The sequence below is a fragment of the Panthera onca genome, chromosome C2 (assembly GCF_046562875.1).
Source record: "Panthera onca isolate mPanOnc1 chromosome C2, mPanOnc1 haplotype 2, whole genome shotgun sequence".
Classification (NCBI taxonomy): domain Eukaryota; kingdom Metazoa; phylum Chordata; class Mammalia; order Carnivora; family Felidae; genus Panthera; species Panthera onca.
In genome coordinates this window covers 87,541,571-87,568,838 of record NC_138347.1, presented here as the reverse complement: position 1 = coordinate 87,568,838, position 27,268 = coordinate 87,541,571, and the positions used below count along the sequence as shown (strand labels likewise).

General features: G+C 38.6%; 1 protein-coding gene across 1 annotated transcript in view; it reads right to left on the bottom strand.

Moving 5' to 3' along the window:
* Positions 1 to 27,268, bottom strand: part of GNB4 (G protein subunit beta 4) — a 61,194-nt gene that overhangs the window by 30,131 nt on the left and 3,795 nt on the right. The window contains exon 2 of the mRNA XM_078453196.2: positions 4,737 to 4,834. Coding sequence (XP_078309322.1) covers positions 4,737 to 4,793 — 57 coding nt within the window. The 5' untranslated portion in view covers positions 4,794 to 4,834. The remainder of the gene's footprint in view (positions 1 to 4,736; positions 4,835 to 27,268) is intronic.

Genomic DNA, 27,268 nt, shown 5'->3' with positions numbered 1-27,268 from the left:
GGAAGTCCTTGCCGGAGCAATGAGGCAAGAAAAAGGAAATAAAGGCATCCAAATTGGAAAGGAAGAAATAAAGCTGTCACTATCTGCAGATGATATGATATTATATATAGGAAACCCTAAAGACTTTACTAATAAACCATTAGAAATAAATTCAGTAAAGCTGCAAGACATACAAAACATACAAGAATCTATTGTGTTCCTATACACATATAATTCACTGTCAGAATGATATCAAGGGAACAATCCCACTTACAACTGCATCAAAAGGAATAAAATACCTAGGGATAAATTTAACCAAGGAGGTGAAAGACCTGTGTATTGAAAATAGAAAAAAATGAAAGAAACTAAAGACACAAATCAATGGAAAGCCATTCTATTCTAGTGGATTGAAGGAATATTGTTAAAATGCCCATACTACTCAAAACAAGCTATAGATGCAATGCAATCCCTATCAAAATTCCACAAAATACATTTTCCACAAAAATACAAATAATCCTAAAATCTGTATGGCTATTTACAGTCTTTTGTGGTTTCAAAGAAAACTTGAGACAAAAGAACAAAACTGGAGGCATCGTGCTCTCTGATTTCAAATTACATTACAAAGCCACAGTAACCAAACAGTATGGTACTGGCATAAAAATTAACATATGGATCAATAGAACAGAGAAACCAGGAATATACCCATGCATATGTGGTCAATTTATGACAACAGGGGAAAGATAGTCTCTTCAACAGTGTTGGAAAAACTGGAGAGCCACAAGCAGAAGAATGAAACTGTACCACTATCTTACACCATACACAAAAATAAATTCAAGACGGATTAAACACTTGAATACCTGAAACCATAAAAGCCCTAGAAGAAAACACAGGTGGTAAGCTCCTTGACATCTGTCTTGGTGATGATTTTTTGGATTGGACACCCAAAGCAATGACAACAAAAGCAAAAATAAACAAGTGGGTCTATATCAAACCAAAAAGCTTCTGCACAGCAAAGGAAACCATCAATAAAATGAAAAAGCAACCTACTGGAAGGGAGAGAATATTTGTAAATCCTGTATCTGATAAGGGGTTAAGATCCAAAACAAAGAACTTGGACAACTCAAAAGCAAAACAATCCAATTTAAAAAAAATGGAAAAATATACCATGCCCATGGATTGAAAGAATACTGTTAAAATGCCCATACTACCCAAAGCGATCTATAGATTCAATGCAATCCCCAGGCAAACACTAATAGCATTTTTCACAGAACCAGAACAAATTATCCTAAAATCTGTATGGAACCACAAAAGACCCTGAATAGCCAAAGCTGAATAGCCAATCTGAGAAAGAACAAAGCTGGAGGTATCACAATTCCAGATTTCAAACCATACTACTAAGTCACAGTGATCAAAACAGTATGGTACTGACACAACAATAGACACACAGATCAACAGAACAGGACAGAGCCCTGAAATAAATGTATGTTTATACGGCCAATTAGTCTACGACAAAGGATGCTTTTGGGGGGGGGGGGGGGGGGGGGAGGGGTGACAGTCCTTAAATAAATGGAGTTAGGAAAACTGGACATTTACATGCAAAAGAATGAAACTGGACACTTTACACCACAAACAAAAATAAACTCAAAATGGAGTAAAGACCTAAACGTGAGACCTGAAACCATAAAACATAAAACACCTTAAAAAACAAAACAAAACAAAAGAATAACCAGGGGTGCCTGGGTGGTTCAGTTGGTTAAGCACTCAACTTTGGCTCAGGTCATGGTCTTGCGGTGAGTCTGAGCCCCATGTATGGCTGTGTGCTGACAGCTCAGAGCCTGGGGCCTGCTTCAGATTCTGTGTCTCCCTGTCTCTTCCCCTCCCCACCTCGTGCTCTGTATGTGTGTGTCTCTGTCTCTCTGTGTGTGTGTGTCTCTCTCTCTCTCTCTCTCTCTCTCTAGCAAAAAACCTTAGCAACATATTTTTGAATAGGTCTCCTCAGGCAAGGGAAACAAAAGCAAAATAAACTATTGTAACTACACTAAAATAAAAAGCTTTTGCACAGTAAAAGAAACCATCAACAAAACAGTAAGGCAACCTACTAAATAAGAGAAGATATTTGCAAATGATCTGTCCCATAAGGGGTTAATGTCCAAACTATATAAAGAATTGATATAACTCAACACCAAAAAAACACAATCTGATCAAAAAATGGGCAGAGATTCACGACAATGTGGATGGAACTGGAGGGTATTATGCTAAGTGAAATAAGAGAAATACAAATATTATATGTTTTCACTCATACGTGGAATTTGAGAAACTTAACAGAAGACCATGGGGAATGGGAAGGGGAAAAAATAGCTTCAAACAGAGAGGGAGGCAAACTGTAAGAGACTCTTAAACACAGAGAACAAACTGAAGGTAATGGGGGATGAACAGAGAAGAGGGGAAAATGGGTTATGGACATTGAGGAGGGCACTTGTTGGGACAAGCACTGGGTATTGTATGTAAGCTATGAATCATGGGAATCTACTCCCAGAAGCCAAGAGCACACTGTATATTATACACGGATGTTAGCTAACTTGACAATAAATGATCTTTAAAAAAAAAAAAAAGGGGGGGGGGGCAGCTGACCTGGATAGACGTTTTTCCAGAGAAGACATACAAGATGGCCAAAAGACACACAAAAAGGTGCTCAACATAACTAAAATCATGGAAATGCAAATCAAAACCCCCATGAAATATTACCTCACACCTGTTAGAATGGCAAGTATCAAAAAGACAAGAAATAACAAGCGTTGGCAAGGATACGGAGAAAAGGGAACCCTTGTGCACAGCTGATGGGAATGTGAATTGGTGCAGCCACTATGGAAAACAATAGGGAGGTTCCTCAACAAAATTAAAAATAAAATTACCATATGATCCAGCAATTCAACTTCTGGTGTTTATCAGAACAAAAATACTAACTCAAAAAGATATATGCACACCCATGTTCAGTGCAGCACTATTTACATAGCTATGACATGGAAACAACCTAAGTGTCCATCAATAAAAGAGTAAATAAAGAAAATCTATGTACACATGCACAGAAATAGTATTCAGCCATAAAAAAAAAAAAAAAATCTTGGGTGCCTGGGGCGCTCAATCAGTGAAGCATCAGACTCTTGGTCTCAGGGTCAGGAGTTCAAGCCCTGTGTTGGGCTCTGCACTGGGACTGAAGCTTACTTAGAGAGAGAGAGAGAGAGAGAGAGAGATATCTTGCCATTTCCAACATGAGTAGACCCTGTCGGCATTATGCTAAGTGAAACAAGTCAGACAAAAAACAAATACCATATGATCTCCCTTACATTTAATTTAAAAAAAAAAAAAAAAAACAGCCAAGTTCATATACAGAGAATAGAATTTTTTAAATGACATGGTTGGTCATGTGACCATGTGCTTAGCCAAGGAGTCAGTCCTGTTCAGCATGTGGAGCAAGTGATACCAAGTAGAGATCACTGAGAATTCATTCTGGTGTTGGCAACATCATCTAATTTACAGATTATTCTATAAAGCCTTCGTTCATCATCACAGGCAAAATACATCCCTTCTTTGTTTGGACAGCTTTATTCAAACATCTACACTATCAAACTCAGAGTTCTTATTCACATCCAAATTCACTTCCTTGAATTCCTGGCAGTAACATTTGGTTATAATTTCAATCCAATCAGAAACAATGTTTTCTTGGCGCATGTTCTTCAGCCACCCCTGTTTTTCCTGCTCCTTTCCTCTCTTCTCTTGTTAATATCCTTCTATAGATCCTGTGCCTGTTCCTTTCTTCTTACTCTTCACTTTCAAACCAGAAGACTTCTTCTGAAACAGCCATTGCAAAAGGTTCAGAGCAGGGGCAGCAGGGTGGAGGGGAGCAGTCAGCAGTGTTCCAAGTTATTAGGGATTCTCCTCACTTCCCGCTGAAGTTCTTCATCTGTTTCAGCCTTTGCTTTCCCTGCAAAAAGTAGGCAGCACCAGGCTACAGCTCAGTCTCTTTCCTCCACCCTGCTCACTAAGAGGCTTCCTAAACATGAAGGAATATAGACACGCCATCGTTTATCTCTGCTCCTTGATACCCCTCTGTCCAGGAAACATCTGTTTCCACTGTTCCCAAGAGGATTACTGGTGTTGTTGCTGAGGAGTGCTCCCCACTTTGCAGAAACCCTTTCTCTGGAGGCTTCTCACACCCTGATGCATCACTCCGTTTGACTCTTGGTGTGAAATCCTAAGTGTCTTTTAATTTTGTTTTAAGATGGAACTTTATTTGTTAAGATCTTTGCTGTTTTGAGTTGATTTCCAAGAGTGAAAGATGACAGACATGTCTTTATTATGCCACTAATAATTTTTAATGTTTTTCTGTAATGTTTTAGAGTTTCCTATTTTTCTAGTGTATTACAATTGCAATGTGATAATACCTGCCTCATCGTATTGCATCAAAAATTAAACTACAATTCCAGGTATGTAACTAAGAAGAGAATGAGGTTTGCCTTTCAGCAGGAATTCCATATATAATATTAACTTCTTAGGGACACAGAGGCCATTAGGTCCACAGAGATATTTTTCAGGAATAATTTTTATAGAATACTTCAGAGGTATGATAAAAACAAATTGACCATTTCAAGCCTTATAAATTTAATATATGTAGACTGATGAAACAATGAACAAATTTTATTCATTGCTGGTACTGAATAAAAGTGTTAAAATTTCAAAACAAGAAACTTTGTTCTTACCTGGATCTGATTCCGAAGTTGTTCAGCTTCCTGCCTCAACTGTTCCAGTTCACTCATCCTTTAACTTGTTTAGCTCAGAAATTAACAAGTGAAAGCAACTGTCAAAACAAAACAAAAACAGTGACAGAGACTGATTTAGTTGTCCATTTACATATTAATCTACTTTCAGGGGTGCCTGGGTGGCTCAGTTGGTTAAGCTCAGACTCTTGATTTCAGCTCAGGTCATGATCTCAGGGGTTCCTGGGACAGAACTGTTAGCACAGAGCCTCTTGGGATTCTCTCTCTCCCTTTCTCTCTGCCCCTCCCCTGCTAGAGCATGCACACTCTCTCCCAAAATAAATAACTTAAAAAAAAAAAAAAAAAAAAAAGGTAATTATAAAAATAAAAAGACTAAATTACAGATCATTAGTACTAGAATACAGACCAGTGAGAAGTACTTTGCAATACGTCAGAGGGCACCAATAGTTATCCCTACATACATGTCTAATCAGCACCTCAAAGTTCATACTTCAAAGCTGAACCCCACTCTACCCCAGGTCTTCCCTGTCTCCGTAAATGAAAGTTCAGTCCTTCCAACTGTTTCAGCCAAAAACCTGGGAGCCATCCTTAACTTGTTTCTTTCACACCCTATATGTAATCCATCAGCAAAGCATGCCAGTTCTTCCTTCAGAAAAGAATATTTAGGATCTGACCAACTCTGATTACCTCCACTTTGACTACCTCAGTCTAGGCCACCACCATCTAATTTGGTCTCCTTTCTACTGTGGATGACCACTTCCCAATCTATTCTAAATACAGCAACCTAGGGATCCTTTTTTTTTTTTTTTTTTTTTTAACATTTATTTATGAAAGACAGAGACAGAGCACAAGTGGGGGGAGGGACAGAGATAGGAGAATCCAAAGCAGGCTCAAGGCTCCCAGCTGTCAGCACAGAGCCAGATGAGAGGCTCGAACTCACGAACCATGAGATCATGACCTGAGCCGAAGTCAGACGCTTAACTGACTGAGCCACCCAGGTGCCCCCCAAAGTGATCCTTTAAAACACAAGTCTCCCAGGGTGCCTGGGTGGCTCAGCAGGTTAAGCATCCAACTTCGGCTCAGGTTATAATCTCATGGTTTGTGAGTTCAAGCCCCACATCAGGCTCTGAGAGTGCAGAGCCTGCCTGGGATCCTCCTCTCTCTGCCCCTCCCCCATTCTCTCTCAAAACAAACTTTTAAAAAAAAATCAAAATAAACTTAAAAAAAAAAAAAAAAACCACAAGTCTCTCTTCTGCTTTAAGTCTTACAATGGTTTTCCATTCCCATTCTGAGGAAAACCTAACTCTCTACCTTAACCTACAAAGCTCTACACAATCTCTCACACACATCTCTCTGACCTTATCAATCACACCATCCCCTCACTCTGCTCCAGCCACTCTGAAGATTTCTTGACGTCCTTTGAACACAATAACTAGGATCTGGCCTCAGTGTTTTTTGCTTTTTGTTTTTTTTAAGTTTGTTTTTGAGGTAGGGGGGTGGAGGGCAGAGAGAGAGAGGGAGACAGAGTAACCAAAGCAGGCTCTGCACTGTAAGGAAAGACCCTGATGTGGGGCTCCAACTCATGAACCATAAGACCATGATCTGAGCCAACGTCGGACACTTAACCAACTGAGCCACCCAGGGGCCCCAGCCTCAGTGTCTTTATATTTGCTCTTTCCTGGGTCTGAAATGCTCTTATTCCTGGTATTTTCATTGCTTGCTCTTGGATTTTTGTTCAAACGTTACCCCCTCAGAGGGATCTTTCTTTACTGACAGCACATATGTACGCGCCTTATCCTATAACATCACTTAACGCTGCCACCCAGCATGTATTTGCTTATTTGTTGTCCATTTCCTCGTGGTAGAACGAAAGCTCCTTTGAGGCAGGAACCTTGTTCGCTTTATTTTTTCTCTACATCCCTAGCACGCAAGACACTCCTCTGGTAAATTAACTTGAAATAGAAAAAATTTTCCTTTATTTATTAAGCTAAGTATTTAGGATGAATCACAGAACCACAAGGCAAGAATATTACTACCTCAGCACAAAACTAGAAGCTGAAAACTGATAGTGTTCTCTACCTGTCCTGTTTTTCTCTTCATATTTTTGTTTTTCTTCTTTCTACAAAATAACTTTTTTCTGCTTCTCCAAGCGCAAGATCCAGTTTGTGTTTCCTCAGGTCAAAATTAGAGCCCCAAAAGACTATCCCAACCCCAAACTCCCATAAGAGAGACTCTGATTCCCATAAGAGAAAATTTGTTTCTGGTGTCTACCCTTCATTCACTTCAACTGTAGTATAAGTATCTGTTTATTTTTCAGAGTTAATTTTAAGTTTATTTTGTCAAACTAACAAAGTAATCTATTGGGATTGACTGGAATGGCATTAAACTGTAAATACATTTGAGAAGAGCTGACATCCTTCTAATATTCCATTTCCAATTTACTTTTGTAATATACTTCTCCATTATCTAAATTTTCAGCAAATTTGGGTAACTTTCTTTGTAAGTCTTAACCATTTCATGACAAAGTCCTACTGTTTAATAATTTAGTATGTTCCTCAGAGACTACCAGACTGACTGGATTACAGCCAATCTGGAATATCATTCTGCCTAACTGAAGGTAAGTAGCATTCACAGGTTCTTTAAATTCACAACCTTAACTGCCCGTGCTGGATCATACCGAAGATATCCCTGGCCCCCAAATCCTAAAGACTCTGGTTCTGATGCTTCTTCATTTCCTGAGTTCCAGAAACTCCTAAGCAAGTAAAATTGGTGTAAATCTTGCTTACTGAGTTGCTAATGTACTCAAAAGGAGTACCAAGGAGCTCTAACAGATCTCATTAGTTACAGGGTATTCAAAGCCACTTTTTACCCACTCACTACTGCCTTTCCACCCAAAGCCACCCACACACAAATGACCCTTCAAAGAAGAGCTTATATCCAACTGTAAACACAAAGAGTTAGGGGTCCCCAGAAAAAGACCAACAGACATAGCTTTCTTAAAAAGTCATTTGAGGGGCGCCTGGGTGGCGCAGTCGGTTAAGCGTCCGACTTCAGCCAGGTCACGATCTCGCGGTCCGTGAGTTCGAGCCCCGCGTCAGGCTCTGGGCTGATGGCTCGGAGCCTGGAGCCTGTTTCCGATTCTGTGTCTCCCTCTCTCTCTCTGCCCCTCCCCCGTTCATGCTCTGTCTCTCTCTGTCCCAAAAATAAATAAAAAACGTTGGGAAAAAAAAAAAAAAAAAAGTCATTTGAGGCCCCCAGACATCTCAGGAAAGAATGTGAGAACAGCCACTATCAGGCCAGGTGACCTGACCCACATTCTAGAGTTAACTTTGCAAGATCTACACCCCTTTGAGCACTCAGATATCAGTCCAACTGGAGCCAGAGAACTGATAGAAGCAGAGGTCAGCACTATCGTTCCTTGTGACTTTGACCTGGACCTAGTTACCTTAAGATGACATTTGCCTCAACTCCATGCTGTATTTCCCATTGCCTAAACCCCTTCATGAATATGTACGCACCCTCAGCTTAAAATGTCCTCAATTTTGTCAGTCAGGGAGACACTGCTTTGGGGAAGAAACAAACAAACAAAGGTATTCTCCTTTACTTATGACAAGTAAAACCTTCCTTTTCCTGTTCTTTGGTTGTGTGTTTTGGCTCAACATTCATCAAAAGGCAAATCCAGTTTCAGGTAACAAGGCTAGTAGCATGTGGCAAGGGCTACTCAGAACAGACTATGGTATGTACCAAATGAATGAGATTTTCCAGCCTGGGTGTCCAAAAGGATGGAGGTACCATGAACAGGAATGACAAAAAGCAGTTCCCTCATCACCACCACTCTGTGGATGGGTTACTTTTGGGAGAGGCCATGGTCCCTGAACGTCCCTACACATTTCTCCTGGGTGAGCCAAAATATAAGGCCCTAGTCACTTTCAATTGGGCCATTTCTCAGGGATGTATTCGGGGCGAGCAACCTTGAGGGATGACACAATGTCTCCTCAACCCCAAGACACAGCAGGCTTGCTTCCACTTAACTGTAAAAGCAGTCAATTCCGCAAGCTCAGTGTTTCTGGGCTGTGACACAAACCCCACTGTATGTGTGGCATCCATCTAGTCCCACCTGTGTTAGCCTCATAGAAACTGAAAAGCATGGGGAAATTAACACAAACCAACACCAGGATATGCTACTTGCTGTGCTGTAAGGTGGTCCTTGGTCTCTGACCAAGGAGTCTCTGTGGTCAGCTAGTATCCATGAAACAGGAATAGGCTAACTGACCGTCCTGCAAGTACTTAAAATCCCAGACACTTTGAAGTCCTTGACTCCCCGAAGGAGAAGTTCATAAGAGAGATGAGGAGTCCAGTGTGAAACACAGTGAGTTTGTGGTACCTCTTGAGATATATTGACATATAATATTATGTAGTTACTGTATAAGTTTTAAAGAATGTGATTTCTACATTGCAATATGATTACCAAGGAGTTAACTATCCTATCACACAATTACCATCTCTTCTTTGTAAAGACAACATGTAAGATCGAGACTCTTAGCAACTTTGAAGTATACGACACAGTGCAGTTGACTGTAGTCACTAGGCTGTGCATTAGACCCCCAGAGCTTATTCATCCACTACTTGCAAACTGCATTTTCCTCCTTATACGGATTAGTTTCCAGATCCAGCACTTGATCAACAATCTTGCCAGCACCCTAGTTGGTTGGTGCCAGCACCCCACCCTTTTATTCTGTCATACTCAACAGACAAAAATCACAACCTTCATAAACCCAACTACTTACTTTCTTTCAGCCAGTACTGAAGTGACCAAACATTGATCGAAAAAGTCAAACAGGGCATATTAGTGACACTACAAATTCATTTTACCCATCTCAAATAGGCCCTCAAAACCACCCGACAGCCTATGCAGCTTTTTATTACTTCTACTCTTACCATCAACTATTTCAGTTCCTTTGAACTCTTTAAGCTTTTGACCTTTCATACCCCCTCTTGCAGATGACTGCCTTCTACATCACAGAGAAAGCAGAAGCCATCAGACATGAACTCTTTCAATTTTCTACTACTAAATATATAAAACCACACAAACATAACTGACTCATCACATTCTCTTTCCCCTCTATTAAGACAGAGCAACTGACTTTTCAGTCATTTGGTCCAATTCTTCCACCTATGATTTAAATCCTATCTATCATCTTTTCAGTAATGTTACACTTCTGATGCTCTCTTCTAGAATATTCATGCTCTCATTTTTCCTCCGTTGTTTTAGTCTTTTAGGATGATTTTCAAACACAGAAAAAGGTAAAGATATTAGTTATAATGGACACCCATAATACCCACCACGTGATTTACAAGTTGCTAATATTGTTGTATTTACTTTACCTTATTTTTGCTGAAGTATTACAAACATCAAGACGTTCCACTCTGAAATACGTCAGCATATATCTCCAAAAATATTAGGACATTTTTCTATTTAACCATAATAACTTTAACAATCTACCAAAATTAATTGTAATTAATTAGGAGCTAATACCTAGTCCATTTTCAAATCTCCCCAATTATTCCACCACTATCTTACATCTGATTTATTCAAAATAGGATCCAATTAAGGACTATGTAGTACATTTGGCTACATCTCAAGTCTCTCCCATCTAAAAGTATCCACCACCTGCTTTCTTTTTTTCCCCTAGAATACTGACTTACTGGAGAGAATGAGCCACTGTCCTATACAGTGACTCACATTCTGTTTACTTCCTTATGTTATTGTTGAACTTGTTTCTCCATCCTCTATCCTGCCAATCGACTGGAAGTTAGAGCTACATGCTAGATGATACTCAAGTTCAATGTGTCTGGCAGGAATACTTCCAGGTAACACTGCAGACTTCATATTATATCAGAATGAACTTAATGAAAGCTAAGATTAGTCAGTATATTTAGGTGTTAACAGCTTAGTTTATTGTAAAGTTGTAATTCCTCACTTTTACCTAGCAAACCACCACCTGTGGGTAACCTTTCACTTTCAATTGGATCCTTTCTATCAGAGTTAAACATGCCCAAGTCTCTCCCTTAAAAAAAAGGGGGGGGGGGGGAGGAGGGAGGGAGGAGAGAAAGACAAAACACCTTGATTGACATTTCACTATCACTCATACTCCTCTTCCTGTCCTCATTATGAACTCTCAAAGAGAGCTGCCTATACATAACCCCATTTCTTCACAGGAAACATAAATTCTTCAGCCTCACTCATGCCCAGCCAACTTCAGGTAAGATTAAGCAGTCATCATGGAAAAGGCAGGGGCAGTTATAAGGCAAGGGACTGTGTTGGAAAGGCTTCTAAGAGGCAAAAATCAGAGTCCTTGTGATGTTTGTACCAAATGAAAGCTAGCAGAATATGCCACCCCAAATATGGCCTAAGGATGTGGCATAGGATTATTCTGAGAAAGAGCAAACTAAGGAGAAACTGAAAACAAAAGAGAAGTCACCCCTCTGAAATGGAAATTTACATTTATAAAGAAAATTTCCATTTGTAAGGGTGTCTCCCTCTCCTACTAGGAAGAAAAAGAGGACTCTATCACCAGAAAATCTTAACCACCGGAGAACACACCAGCTTAAATCTGCACAACAAATCTTACCCTTGTTTACCCTTGCTTTTCCTGATAACCTCCAGGATTTGGCCCCTCCCCATCCACTCCCACCGGTACACTTGGTACACTTTCTTTGGTGGTTAGCTGAAGACGGTATTTAAACTGGTGCCTTGGGCTATCTAAGGGAGTTTTTCCCTGGGAATCTCCCTCGTATACCAGAGAAATACGTGTTCACAAACTTGTTTTTCTCATTTATCTTTTACTGCAGGGGGTCTCGGTCAAGAACTCAGAAGGGTAAAGGGAAAATTATTCTTCCTCCCCTACACAGAAGACCATAATTTTTTTCTGGATGCCTAAAAAGAAATGTTCAAGCTGCCTTCCCCCCTCTTCCACATCTGCTGCTAAAAGGAGGAAATAATTTTTCACTCTTTATTTTTTTTAATATTTTTATTTATTTTTGAGAGAGAGAGACAGAGACAGAGCGAGCGGGGGAGGGGCAGAAAGAAAGGGAGAGACCTAATCGGAAGCAGGCTCCAGGCTCTGAGCTGTCAGCACTGAGCCCAATGCAGGCTTGAACCCACCACCTGAGCCAAAGTGGGACGCCTAACCACTGAGCCACCCAGGTGCCCCATAATTTTTCACTCTTTAAAGCCAACTTATTAGTTCTGTCACTAAGGAGAAAGGATTATTTTGATTACACAAGCTTTCTGTTGATCTTTTCTTCTCACATGACAATTGCTGGATTCCTGAGAATACCAATAAAGAGAAGATCTAGCATAAACTAGATTATAAACTACTTCCATACAAGCCTAGAGGCTGACTGGGGTTAAAAATCAGTAAGACACCCCCAAATCCTACTACATTATGTTTTGAAAGGCTAAAGGACAACCTAAGTGGTCGGTCTGTGTATTGATTATGGCTATAAAAGTTCGGAATTCTTGAGAACAATACTGTTGCATCAGGTACAATTTTAGTAAGTAGCTCCCTCAAACTATAGATCTAAAGCCAAGTAAGTCTTCAAGGGCACATATTTGACTATAACAACAGAGTCATCCAACCACTTGCTGGCCCTCCTGCAGTTACTTTACAGCCACAGTTAATAACAAATCAAGGAAATGGCAAAATATTTTTTTTTTAATTGTGAATTCAACCTGAGGGTTGGGGGAAGGGGATATGAAAAGTAATGGCAGAGGAAAGAAAACCAGTAAAATAAAACAGTCACACACCAGTAAAGAAATTCTCCATTGGGATGGCCAGGCCAACTGCCACATAAATTAACTCCAAATCTTCCTTAAAGTTTAAAATAATCAAGAATCCAACCTGAGAAGTAAACCAAAACATACTCTTTCACTGATCAGACCTTACATGAATTAATGACCAAAAAATGGAAGTGATTATAGACAGAAATTAAGGTTTTCATCTATGCTGGTCATGTGCCTAACAGAAAACCGAGTAGGACTTCTGAGGACTCAGATGTAGTGAACAGCCCCAAAGCTGAAGGCAGAGACAACAATTATGCTACATTTTCTTTTTGGAGATAGAGTAGGGAAGAGGTGGAGAGAGAGAGACCGACAGACTCCGCAGTGGCACCACGGAGCCAGAGCCCGATGTGGGGCTCAGACTCACGAACTGAACTGTGAGATCACGACGTGAGCCAAAGTCTGAGCCAAAGTCTGACGCGTAACCGACTAAGCCACCCAGGCGCCTCTATGCTGTTTTTTTAAAGCTTCTAACATATGAGAGCAGAATCAACCTCAAGGCTTACTGAATATATTGCCCAACGGTCTGCGGCACACCACCACTACCCACAAACACAACTGTTGACAATAATTCTTACAATGATCCATGCATACAAGAAGGCTGAGAAGAGGAGAAAAGGTCAGCTAGAAGGGTGAGCATCTTCTGTTGTGTAAGGACAGTGTATTCATGATGAGAAGAGTTTCTCTTCTACGGAGGAGGGGGGCAGGAGGAGAGGGGGAACCAAGCCACAGATAGGGAAAAGATAATTACAAGCTAAAATTCAGATAAAGGATTAGCATCTGGAGTTTAAAGGCAATTCTCCAAACTAAGAAAAAAAGATCAATGATCCAATTGAAAAATGTACAAAGATACGAATCAGCAAATCACAACAGGAAAAACTGTGGAAGCCAATATACAAATGAAAAGATATTCAACCTCAGTAATCAGGGCAATGCATATAAAAAACTATTTCATATCTATCAGATTGATAAAATTTTATCTGAACCCAGAATTGGCAAGGTTGGGGGAAAATGCTAACTCCATTCAGGTGGGAAAACTCTAGGGAAGCAATTTGGCCAATATCTAGCAAAGGTGGTGTCTATCTTTCAATCTGACCATTCCATTTCTGAGGGCACCTGGCTAGCTCAGTTGGTAGAATATGCCACTCCTGATCTGGAGTGGTGAGTTCGAGCCCCACACTGGGTATGGAGTTTACTTAAAGGAAAAAGAAAAAAAGATTTAATTCCATTTCTGGGTATAGAAGCCCTAAAAGAAACTCAAGTACATGTGCTCATGTTGCTCAAGAGTTGGGTTCATACAGTACTACTTGTAATAGCAATAAACTAAAACACTAATGCCAACCAACAGGAGAATGGATAATTATAGTGTTTTCATGTTGAATTCTATTGCAATGAAAACAAATGAACTACAGTTGTATACAATATAGATTAATGTGAACAATAATATCATGGGGGTAGGGGAAAACAAGTTCCAGAAGACACATGCCAGCATTATACTTTTTATAAAACTCAAAAACAACTAAAACGAAGAAATACATTGTTTAGGAATGCGTACATATGTAATAAAAGTTTTTCAAGGTAATGATAAAACAGTACAAGGGAGAAGCACCCAAGTATAGCAGTTACAAGTGATTGTTAATTTTTGAATTCCTGATTTGGGTATTTGCTTTACAGGTATTTATGTTTATCAATAAGCAACCAAATTTAAATACATAAAAATAAGTCACACATGGATCCACAATAAATATTTTATAGTTAATCGAACTCTTGCACTAATTAAACAAGGAGGCTATTAGACTGAGGTGGTTCTAATACAGTAGAATACTACGTAAGCAAACCAAAACTAAGCCTGTAATTGTCTCAAGGTTAAGAAGTCAAAACCTAAGGACAACCAATCGCAGCCAATTAGGCCTTCCAAAGAGGGAAACCACAGAAGCTAATCAACTATTCAAATAATTTTCTTGCTTTGCTTCCAGCTCTATAAAAATCTTGCCCTACCACTGCCCAAACTAAATCGATTTTTGCTTTAAAAAAAGTCTTAAAATATTTAATATGCCTCAGTTTATCTTTTAACATACCTCAAGTCCAATGGCAACCATAGTAGAAGTGGAATGACATAAAGACAAAAAGAGGGGCACGTGGCTGGCTCAGTCATAAAAGTGTGTGACTCTTGATCAGGGTCATGAGTTTGAGCCCCATATGGGGCATAGAGCTTACCTATTTTTTTTTTTTTTTTTTTAAAGCCAAAGATAAACTGAGGCTCAGACAGGTTAAATAACTTGCTTATTAAGATTAGAGGCACAGTTGGGAACTGAATCCAAGCATGGAACCCAGGATCTCAACTACCCTACCACACTGCCTCTTTTCAAAGGGCATCTCATTAGACTTCTCTGCTGAATATGACTGATGACACTCCCTTTTTATGCACTTTACTACTACAGCTTTCATCACCCCAACTTCCTAGATCCTCCTTCTACTTCACTCACTATTCTTTTTCTGTCTTTTTGTGGACTCCTTCCACCCCCATTCACCTTCTTCAATACTTTGGTTTCCCAGGGTCTATCTTTAGCCAACTGGTCAAGAAATTTCCCTCCTGGGAGGAAGGAAAGATAGAGGAATATGAGACAATCTATGAGCCAACTACATTCCTTTACAAAACAAACAACACAACACACACACACACACACACACACACACACACACACACCAAGAACAAAATACACAAACAAAAAACATCAGAAGGGTAGAATGTAATTCTCAATTTCACCAATGGGGATTTTTTTACGCTAGGTCACACTGGAGCTATTCATTACAATCTCTGAAGTAGTACTGAAACTGCAAACTAAAGCAGTTTTAAACTAATAATTCAATTGAAATTAGTTTAATATAAGCACAGTGTCTTTCAGTTACCATAACTTCTTGACCAAGTTCTTTTCAACATGAACAACGGATTCATTTAACACAATTGAAATTATTATATAGTGAAAGCATTGTATGTTGAGAAGAAAGCAGCATATTGGTTATCTTTTTAAAAGTTCAGCTGTGCCAGTTACACATAATCAAAAAATACCAAGGAGTCACTGTATCCAAGCCAATTTATTAAATAAATCGAAAAAAAAAAAAAAAACAGTTGTATAATTCAAACAACCTTCTCTCTCCACTTCTTAAAATGTCCACAGAATTTTTACTAAAGCAAGGCATTATGTAGCCTGTACAATTATATTGCTACACTGGTGAACAACCATCTTCATCTCTATGAGACAAGGAAATAGGAGTATTTTTTAGCTACTAATATTTTTCATACTACACATGAAAGCTCATAAGGCATGAAAGAATATTTTAAATTGTACTTAAATTTAAGCATAAAACTACTTTTGCTTACTATGTCTATTCGTCCGAAAAATTCAAGGCTGCTATTATAATTCTGTAATGTTCTACTTTTCTCTTTGTAGTCTTTATAATTTCTATACTTTGTAAAGCTAAAAAACAACTACAACAACAAAACCCAACCCTAAACCCATAATCAATTAGGTAAGGTATTCAAAGCTTTTATGATCATTCTTACCATGGAATTTAAAAACACATTTGCAGGGCACCTGGGTGGCTCAGTTGGGTAAGCGGACCACTCTTGATTTGGCTCAGGTCATGATCTTGTGCTTCATGAGTTCAAGCCCTGCTTCAACCTCTGCATTGACAATGCGGAGCCCGTTTGGGATTCTGTCTCTCCCTCTCTCTGCCCCTCGCTCTCTCAAAATAAAAAACAACAACAACAAAACATACTTGCCTATCCACCCCAAGTATTCCAAATACAGATCTTCCCATGTGGCTTTTACAAGAAGTTAGCCAAAAACCTGGAGCTGCATGGGGCAAATGGATGGATACAACAGAAAAACTGAAGTGAGAGCTAACGTTAGAGCTGCTGAAACTGTAGCACGGGCATCAAGGTTTTGTTTTGTTTCTTTGTTTTGTTTTTTTTTTTGTTTTTTTTTTTGCTAGCAAATTTCTCATCGCAATTAAGTGCCCCCAAAGTAAAAAATTCCACCTCTTGAGAACTGAAGGCGGGCTGTTTTGTCTATGTTCCAGAAAATAAGATCCCACTCTTCAGTCTGTTTCCCTTCACCTAACGGTATGTTGTGGCACAGCTCATTCTTTCACCAAACATTTACTGAATGCCTATCATGTACAATGAGTACACATGAGTAGGACAGTTCCCCAGTTCACAGTTAAGCAGGAAAAAGACATTTATGCGCATGCTTACATGGGTCCGTAACCCATTACCCTAAGCTGAAGCACCAGGTGTTTCAGATTTGGAAGTTTTCAGATTTTAAAAAGGTGTATCCATATACTGCCTAACATACCAATGGGACCCTGAGGCAGCACCCCATATAATCAAGGAGTATTTCTGCAGCAAAACAAACACATTCACGGGGCGCCTGGGTGGCTCTGATGGTTAAGTGTACAACTTCAGCTCAGGTCATGATCTCACGGTTTGTGAGTTTGAGCCCCATGTCTGGCTCTGCACTGACAGCTCAGAGCCAGGAGCCTGCTTCAGATTCTGTGTCTCCCTCTCCCTCTCTCTCTCTGCCCCATCCCGCTCATGCTCTGTCTCTGTCTCTCGCTCTCAAAAAATAAATAAAACATTTTTAAAAATTAAAAAAAAAATAAGCACACTCACAACTAGGGGGTAAAAATAGACTAGCAAGTTTCATGTTAGTTCAGGCCATGTTGTGGCACAAAATGAGTCCAAATCACATAAAATTTTGCCACTAAACAATTTATGAAAAAAAAAAACAAAGAAACACTGCAGTTTTCAAAGCATTTTGGATCTCCAAATTACGGATAAGAGACTACTGACCTATAGTATATAAGAGGAAGATTACCTGGCACAAAGTTAGGACAACCCCAGAACTGAGGAGTTAGTAGGAGTTAGCCAACCAAGAGATGGCATTTATTGAGCACTATGTGCCATGCACTGTTCAAAACTCTTCATAGTAACTCATTTGAGCACTTCAAATTGACCTCAGTAGGTAGGGGTTAATATCATCCCCATCCTACAGATGGGGAAACTACATGTTATAGAGTTTACAGCACTACCCAAGTTCATACAACCTAATAGAGCTTGCTGACTCACTCACATTATACTTACTGTGTGATCCCAGAAATTGCTTAACAGCTCTGAGTCTCGATTTCCTCTTCGGTACAGTGGAGATACCCCATGGGATTGTTTTGGGAATTAAATATACACATTCACAAAATGCCCTTGGATATTTAAGTAGGGGCTAATTTGCCCAGCAAGGGAAATATACAAAGACACTCTAACCAGAAACACTACTCAGGCCCATATCTTTATCTGGATCAACAGATATAATACAAAATACTTGAAACAAAAGAGAAAAATACAATTATTACCAGAAAGAATTTTTGTCATGGGCTCAGCATCTCAGTTATGCTGCAACATAACCACTTTGTTCTCTCCGTAACTCCTTGAGAAGCACTGAAGATCCCTCCCTGGAAACTCTAGAGACTATATTCTTCTGTCTGCCAGGAGAAAACATTATCCCTATCCCCTACTATGTACACCAAGACACTCTAATGAGTGCGGAGGAGAGAAAAAAGCTTCAAGGTGGGAAACAGGGTAAGAGAGAAAACATCCATTCACATGAAGGCCTTTCTCAAACTACACCCACCTTGTGAAGACATCAATTCCTGGCACACCCCAGCACGCTGCCTACCCCCACCCCAATGCCTTGAGTCTTAGATTGAAGCTTTTAATGTTATATATACCTTTCAGGTGCGTGAGGGAAGAAACGTGGTTAATAACCACTAATTAACTAAATAGCCCAAGCTGTGGTTCTCAAAGTGTGGGGACCAGAAGCATCAGCAGCACTGGGGAACTTGCTAGAAACACAAATTTTTAGGCCCTTTCCCACTCTGAGGGTGGAGCTTGCTGTTCAGTGCTCAACAAGCACTCCAGGTGTTTCTGGTGCCTCCTAGAGTTTGAGAGCCACAAGTTTAAACTCTTGTTTACCTAGGAAACCAATCTAAAACCATTTGATTGGATGAAAGTTCAAGAATGTGTTTGTTCATGCATTAAGAAGTTCCTAAAAATGCTAAATGGCATTTATATTATCTTCCTGGTCAAACAAAACATCTAAATGCTTTAAAAAATATATTTGTTGGAATAATTATAGAAAAAATCATTCCCATTCTTATCAGTTTTTAAATAGAGCAGACTTATTTCCCATATCTGAATGGTGAAAATTTTTTGAATTTTTTTTTTCTGAGGAATGGCTTAAGAATGGGAAGAGAGAAAAAAGACAAGGTCCCATATAAATTTCCTATTTTTCAAATACAACTTAACCATGCCTTTACAAAGAAATCGTTAACAATTCCTTGATGTATTTCAGGTGTTAGCTTCCCTTTCCTCAAGGGAAATAATGTATTTATCAATAACCTGATTTTTTTTTTTATTTTGGCAGCCACTGCCTTCTTTAAAACAATCCACCTGTAGTTGGTCTTGCTTTACTCTTTAAGAAATATAAGAATGAAATAAACTCAAGAGTTGGAAGGATGGCTTAGGAACCAGCTATCTTCTATCAGGAAATACCCATAACACCTGAAAAAAGAGATACTTGAAAAGTTTTTAATCTTCGTTAAAGTAACAAAGTATGTGAAAAAGACCCCCTGTGTTTCATGTACCTCTGGAATTAATTTAAAAAGGGCCTTAGAGGGGCGCCTGGGTGGCCCGGTTGGTTAAGCATCTGACTTCGGCTCAGGTCATGATCTCACGGTCCGTGAGTTCGAGCCCCGCGTCGGGCTCTGTGCTGACTGCTCAGAACCTGGAGCCTGTTTCAGATTCTGTGTCTCCCTCTTTCTCTGCCCCTCCCCTGTTCACGCTCTGTCTATCACTGTCTCAAAAATAAACGTTAAAAAAAATAAATAAATAAATAAATAAAAATAAAAAGGGCCTTAGATGCTCAAATGCCAAATGAAGCTTTATGGCTTTTTGTCTGTTTGTTTGTTTGTTTTAAGAACTTGTGATTAAATTTTCTTAAGTCACAACAAGATCAGGCCACACCTAGTCATAAATCAATCAACAAGAAAACAAATTCTTCATCGAAGTATCATAAACAGATGCAATGAGGTGAACACTTTGGATAAGAATCAGGGGGTCTGTCATTGAACAGGATTTGTCATCTTGGTAGAAATCTAAACTGAAGTAGTAAATTCCATGACCCAATAAAATGTCATGAGTAAAAGGAAAAAAAATGGATAGGAATTCATGGAATTAAAAACAAACAGACTTTGTTTCATTCCCATACATTTTTACATTTGTGTTATAAATACGTGTGACACCTGTAGTGTTTTAGACTATTTGCCATTTATAAAAGCTGAGTGTTTAATCATAAATTCCTTGGGTTTAATTTTTAAATTACTAATTATACAAAGTATCCTTTAAATCAAGGAAAAGGGAAGGAGTCTTTGAGACAAAGGTAGTAACAAAGCTTATAATAATATCAGCTATTACATGAAAACCTAATGTAGAGTGTATGTTTTAAATATAGAGTGGATATTTTTCCATTCTTTTAGTGTATCCTACATTCATATACAGAAAGAAAATGGAAGCTTTAAGTGAATAAGTTTAGCTTTTTTCCAGTCAACATTTGGGGAAAATCTTTCAAAAGGTTTTTCTTCCTGCATTATTCCTATTATTTTTAGCTATAATTCTAAAACACGTAAGAAATGAACACTGTCCCAACCTACTGTCAATCCAACTCATGTGATTCATTCTTCTACTCAAGAAACATGTATTTAACACCTACTTACATTAGGTACAGGCACTGACCCACCGCAATCAGAAAAGTTCATCTTCTCATGAGAAAGGTAAGTAATAATCATTATATTAGGATGTAAGGGTGGAAACAGCACATATTTAGGATGTTATGTCACCAAAATTGAATGTTTCCTGAGAAAATGGCTGAACTCACCACACTAAGTTCCCTTAAACTGAAACCATTTTTAGTATGCTTATATTTTTAGCTGTATTACCTCTTAAAGCAACAAGTTCTATAAATTCACTGGCAGCTATGTAAAATGGCAGGGAATTTCCTTTTACTTCGTCTAAAAGGACTTCTCTAAGTCCTACCATTTCTAAGTTGAGACGCCTCTGGTTTTAGTATTTTTAAGATTCTGAACCAAACATTAGGAAAATAAATTATGTAAATCATAACTTTTTCAGACTATCTTTTCTCTTATGACTTCACTCAAGTATTATTACCTCTTGGATTTTTTTTCAACTTTTTTTTTTTTTTTTTTTTTTTTTATTTATTTTTGGGACAGAGAGAGACAGAGCATGAACGGGGGAGGGGCAGAGAGAGAGGGAGACACAGAATCGGAAACGGGCTCCAGGCTCCGAGCCATCAGCCCAGAGCCTGACGTGGGGCTCGAACTCACGGACCGCGAGATCGTGACCTGGCTGAAGTCGGACGCTTAACCGACTGCGCCACCCAGGCGCCCCACCTCTTGGATTTTTTTTATAGGACCATGTATGGTTCATCTCCGTATCACTACGTCACACAGTCTTAGACCAGAAACCCCTTATATTTACCAGAATTGGTTATGTATTACTCTTGGTTATATCTAAAAAATGTTTAAATGAATCCTACCACTAAAGGATGAAAATATGACAACTGTGGGGGCACCTGGGTGGCTCAGTCTGTTGAGCATCTGACTCTTGATTTCAGCTCAGGTCATGATCCCCGGGCCATGGGATAGAGCCCCATGTTGGGCTCAGTGCTAAGCATGGAACCTGCTTGAGATTTCTCTCTCCCCCTCTGCCCCTCCCCTGCACAGTGGCCCGTGCAGGCTCTTACTCTCTCCCTCAAAATAATAAAAAAACTTTGACTGACTTTGCAAATCAAATTGATTTAAAATAAATATGACAACTGTGGCGATCAGCATTTCATCCAACAAATGTTTGTAAGTGCCCAACAGGCATCATGATCTAGCTTATTTGCTAATTTGGCTTCACAGGACAAAATGTGATGTGCAACTAACATATTCATGGAAAGATAGCTATAATTCTATGTGTTCACAGCTTTAGTAAAAGTAAAATATGTTTTTTAAAAAAGCAAAATTAGGGGCACCTGGGTGGCTCAGTGGGTTGAGTGTCCAACTTCAGGTTACGATCTTGCATTTCACAGGTTCAAGCCCCACATTAGGCTCTGTGCTGACAGGTCAGCCTGGAGCCTGCTTCGGATTCTGTCTCCCTCTCTCTGCCCCTCCCCCATTTGCACTCTGTCCCCCTCTCTCTCTCTTAAATATAAGTAAACATTAAAAAAAAAATTTTAAACTGGGGCACCTGGGTGGCTCAGTCAGTTAAGCGTCCGACTTCAGCCCAGGTCATGATCTCATGGTTCATGAGTTTGAGCCTCGCATCAGGCTCTGTGCTGACAGCTTGGAGCCTGGAGCCTGCTTCGGATTCTGTCTCCCTCTCTCTCTCTCTGCCCCTCCCCAGCGCATGCTCGCACTCGTCTGTCAAAAATAAATAAACTTAATTAAAAAAATTTTTTTTGATAAAAAATTAAAAAGTAAAATTATCTTAAAGTTACCAATAAGTGGAAATAGAGTACAACACTCAATGTCTTTCTTTCAGTACAGTTTTCATTCTTTCTAACACAAAGCCATAATGCCTAGGCACAAAGTAAAACTTTTTCTTAATAATTAAAAAGCAAATACACCTATGTGGTATTGGTCTGAGACGAACAGATATCCACGAGTGCTACTTCAGGTCACACTTTATTTACAAAAACATCATATGATTGCTTTCCTGGGTTTAGACTAACAGCTAATAACCCACACTAGCTATTCGTGATTCCACTCCATCCTCAACTCCCTCCAGGACCACTAATGTTCTCAAATTCCATCAATACATCTTACCTCTCCCAAGCGGCTTGAACAGTGTTTCCTTTTTTTTTTTTTTTTTACATTTAGACACATTTGGTTTTATTCTATTGCTCTGATTCTCCTACTGATGTTTTCATCCTGCAACACTCACTATCACATATACCAATATAGCTCACTCTTCAGCAGCATTAAGGAAACACGCATTACTCCTATGTTTCATCATCCCTTCACAACATGTCTCACCATCATCTCCAAAAACTTTACAAGGATTGTTTCCTCACTGAAAGTTAGCACAAAACCATGGGTGAAATTTACGTATGAACATGTCTCCCCTTCTTTATATCCTAAGTCACAGAGGAGTATTTCTCTGTTTTTAAGTATTTTTTCCCCAAAAGCTTCCCTAGTGGCACATTAATTAATGAAATAATGAAATCCCTTGTTGATAAATTTTAGTTCCCATAAAGGTTAACATATAACCATAAAAATTAATATCTAAGGTTTAAAAATTTTAAATATCAACTGTTTTTGCTTTTCATATCATGGACACAAGACCACATTTTTTTTTTTAAATATTTACTTATTTAAGTAATCTCTACATCCAATGAGGGGCTCGAACTCACAACCCCAACATCAAGAATCACATGCTCTTCCAACTGAGCCAGTCAGGCACTCCAAGACCACATTTTCTCAAAAATTTTATTCCTTCCCCCACAACAGCTTCCCCAGAGACCCAATTCATAAGTAATGCACATAATGAAGATCCCTTGTTGACGAATTTCAATTTCAATGTCTACTATTTTTCCATTAAGCACATAATTTAATTTACAGAAGTCTAGCAAATAAAAAATGTTTAAATTACTTCCTTATAAAAACCTGGTCACTATAAGCCTTGTTAACTATCCTACATACAATGTATAATCTATGCCAGTTAGACAACAAAGTCTCATTCTGCTTAAGCTGCATTACTGGATTTTTAATTTCACATAACCAAATAGTTAAAGCCCAATTTTCATTCGTTAAGCAATTCCAGGGTAATGGTGTGTAGGTGGGGAACTCATAAAAATTGAAGGGGAAAAAATGAGTCAAGCCATTGCTAAATGTAACCATAACAAAAGTATCAGAAATTCTTATACACAAGCCAAGAGACAAATAGCTCTTTGAGCACAGGAACCACTGTCTTCATCTTTGTCTATTCCAAAGTAGTGTTCTCATTCTATGTGGTACAGATTCTATCAATTTCTCCATAGCTACTAAAAAACTAGATGATGAAGAAGAAACAGTAAGACTTCTAAAAACACAGTATTTCTGAATAAGTAAGAATGAATGTTTAAGGACAGTCACTATCCAATTGTTTATATAACAAAAAATTGCAAAAAAAATTACAAACATAAAACAGCAAAGCAGATGTGGCATAACCATATGATGAAATATTATGTAGCTGTTTAAGATGAGAACATCAGAGCTCTAAATACTTGCAAAGATGCCAGTACTAATGACACCCCTGAACAAATGCTCCCTTCTGGGGTTCCAACTGTTAAGATAAGCGTTTCAGTGGGTGTTTGCCCTTAATATATTAAGTTAATATATTAAGTTTCCTTGGTAAAAACTATACAGCACAGGAAACAACCCTGCAAAGCCAAAATGGGGAAGGGGGCAGTAATTTAAGCTGTGTATTGCCTTAAATATTAAAGATGGACATTAAGAGAAACTTTAAATTTACATTATTTTAGCAAGTCAGTAGCACATGGGTGTTAAAATCATTTAATGTGATTGCCACTTCAAAACGAATTAAATAAGATAATTTTCAGCAATTCTAGAAGGCTCTCCACAATGCATACTGGAAAAATGGTATTGAGGAACATATATTGTTCATCACAGCACAATAGGAAGGCTGTGGTGAAGCATAAATATTAAGAGTGCTGCCTCTAGTCTAGACTGCTTCTAGTCCCTCTAGTGTTGGGGTTTGAATACTGGCTTCTCCATTGGTATATGTTACTGACATACGGAAAAGTCAAAAGATGAACTGAAATTAATATTAATATTACTAAAAGTGGAAAAATATTAAAAATATTTTAATAGAACGAAGTATATTTAAACAGGAATTATGTTAAGTAATCAAAACATTTTGGTGATAAATAGGTTTTTTTCTTCATCCTAGATATCTCTTGAAATCCAAATATTGCCATTTCTTGTCAATCTTTCCAATATTAATAGGTGAATTGAGAGGCTTATCAAAAATTAAAATTTTTTACATCTTTGTAATTTAGAAGTTAATTATACAGTTTGTAGTCAAGGTTCTTCACTTTTTGTTTCTTCCTAGTAACCTATTGTTCTCCTCTGCTGGTTATCTGTGTTACCTCCACCAGAGGGCAGACAAAAGGAAGGTGAAGCTGAGAAAATTGACAACTTGATAACTTCCAGAGAAGCTAAGCAGTATCACCAAGAAACTTCAAACAGCACTAACATTACAGGATTCTCTGAGACAGTCTTCTCCATTTGAAATAGTATTAAATAAAAAAAAAAAAAAAGTTGGCAAATATTAATCTATGCATTTATTCATTCATTCAACAAATATCTGAGTTCTAACCACATGCCAGGCACATTCCAGGCTCTAGGGATTTAGCAGTCAACAAAACAAACAAAAGGTCCTGTTGTCATGGAGCTTTATTCTATATCTGTCTAGGAAACAGATAATAAAGCACATAAATAAACGACAATTTCAAGTACAGATAAGTACTATGCAAGAGAAAAGAAACTGCAAGAAGTTAGTGACAAGGAAGGCTATTTTTAAATAAATTAATCTGTAAAGCCTGAATAAAATGATCAAATGAGCCATGCCTTAAATGGGAGAACAGCATTCCAGGAAGAATATACAGTAAATGCAAAGGTCCTGAGGCACAAACTAACCTGGCATGCAGAATCAACAGCAGAGATGATAGGCTAGAGGGGAGTACACAAAGCAGAAGAGATTAGGTGGGTGGGCATGTAATCATGTAGGCCTTCAGACCACAGTAAAACTTCAGACTTTATCTAATAGCAATTGGTTCTGCTGACTGAGACTGGAAGCAGAAAGACCAGTTAGGGGCTACTGCTGTAGTCCAGGCGAGGGAAAATGGTGGTTTGAGGCAAGGGTAGTGGCAGTAGAAATAAAATACAGCCAAATTTGAAATAATATTTAAGTCACAACCCATTATAATTGCCAATGGAGGAACAGATGTAGGATGAGTGAAACAGGAGAATTAAAGAGAACTCTTAGGATTGTTAGCCTAAGTGGCTGGGTAGATGATGACACCAGTTACTGAGGAGATTACACAGCCAGTGAAGCAGGATGAAAATCAGTCAGTGTCCCAGAAGCCAAGGGAAAAATGCTTCAATAGGAAGAAGTTATCTATCACCTGAGTTAAATGCAGCTGAGAGATCTAATGTGGAAGGACTGACATTGCTGGTGACCTTGAGAAGAATGGCCTCTTCTCAGCACAGGAAGGATAAAGTCTCTCTGGAACGAATTCAGAACAAGAGGGGAGATGAGCAGGTACAGCTTACATGGACTCCTTCAAAAATGTTTTTGTTGTTTTGGGACACAAAGTAACTTTATTATTTTTTGAAGTTTTATTTTTTAACATTCCATTTTTTTTAATTTAAAACATAAAGTTGAAAAAAGTAAAGAGAAAAAACAGACGAACATTAAGGGAAGGGAAACAAAAATAATATAAAAACAGGGAGGGGGACAAAACAGAAGAGACTCATAAATATGGAGAACAAACTGAAGGTTACTGGAGGGGTTGTGGGGGGGGGGGGGGATGGGCTAAATGGGTAAAGGGGCACTAAGGAATCTACTCCTGAAATCCTTGTTGCACTATATGCTAATTTGGAGGTAAATTTTAACAAAGAAAAAATAAAATTAAAGAAAAAGAAAAAGAAAAAAGTAGTATAGTGAATACTCTTAGACTCTTCACCTAGATTCAGTAATTGTTAATATTTGCCATGTTTGCTTGATCAAGTTCCTTCTTCATATATAATAATTCTTATTGCTCATCCGTTTGAAAGTAAATTGAAGATATTCTGGCCATTTAGTCCTAAATAATTCACTGTGTATCTTCTAAGAACAAGGACACTGTCTTACATAACCACAGCACAATTATCATATTCAGGAAACTTAACAGTGATGTAATACTATTATTTAATATTTGGTACATATTCAAATTTTGCCAATGTCCTGATAATAGTCTTAGATCAACTGGATTTTCCAATCCAAGATCCAATCCAGGATTATGCACTGGATTTTACTGTCAGGTCTCTTAAATTTCCTTTAATCTGCAACAGTTCCTTTGCCTTTGTCTTTTATGATATTAACATATTGGAAAAGCACAAGCTAGTAACTCTGTAGAATGGCCCTCAATTAAGGTCCCTCAATTGTTTCCTCTACATAGATTTTGATTATGCACTTTAGAAAAATACTGATGTCCCCAGTCCAAACACACCAGGAAGAATCTGTTTATCCCACTATTGGTGATATTAACACTGATCGCTTCACTGAGATGGTGTCTGCCAGATTTCTGTACTGTGAAGTTATTGCTTTTCCCCTTGGTCATTAACCTCTGGAGAGACCACTAGAAACTGTATTAATATCCTTTCCCCATCAAACTTTCTCCATTAGTAACATTTGCCTGAATCAACGTGACCATGGTGGTTACAAGCTAGTCACTTTATGAATTCTCTTGCTCCTTCTACATTTTTATTGGCAGTCTACTTGAGAGTGCTTTCC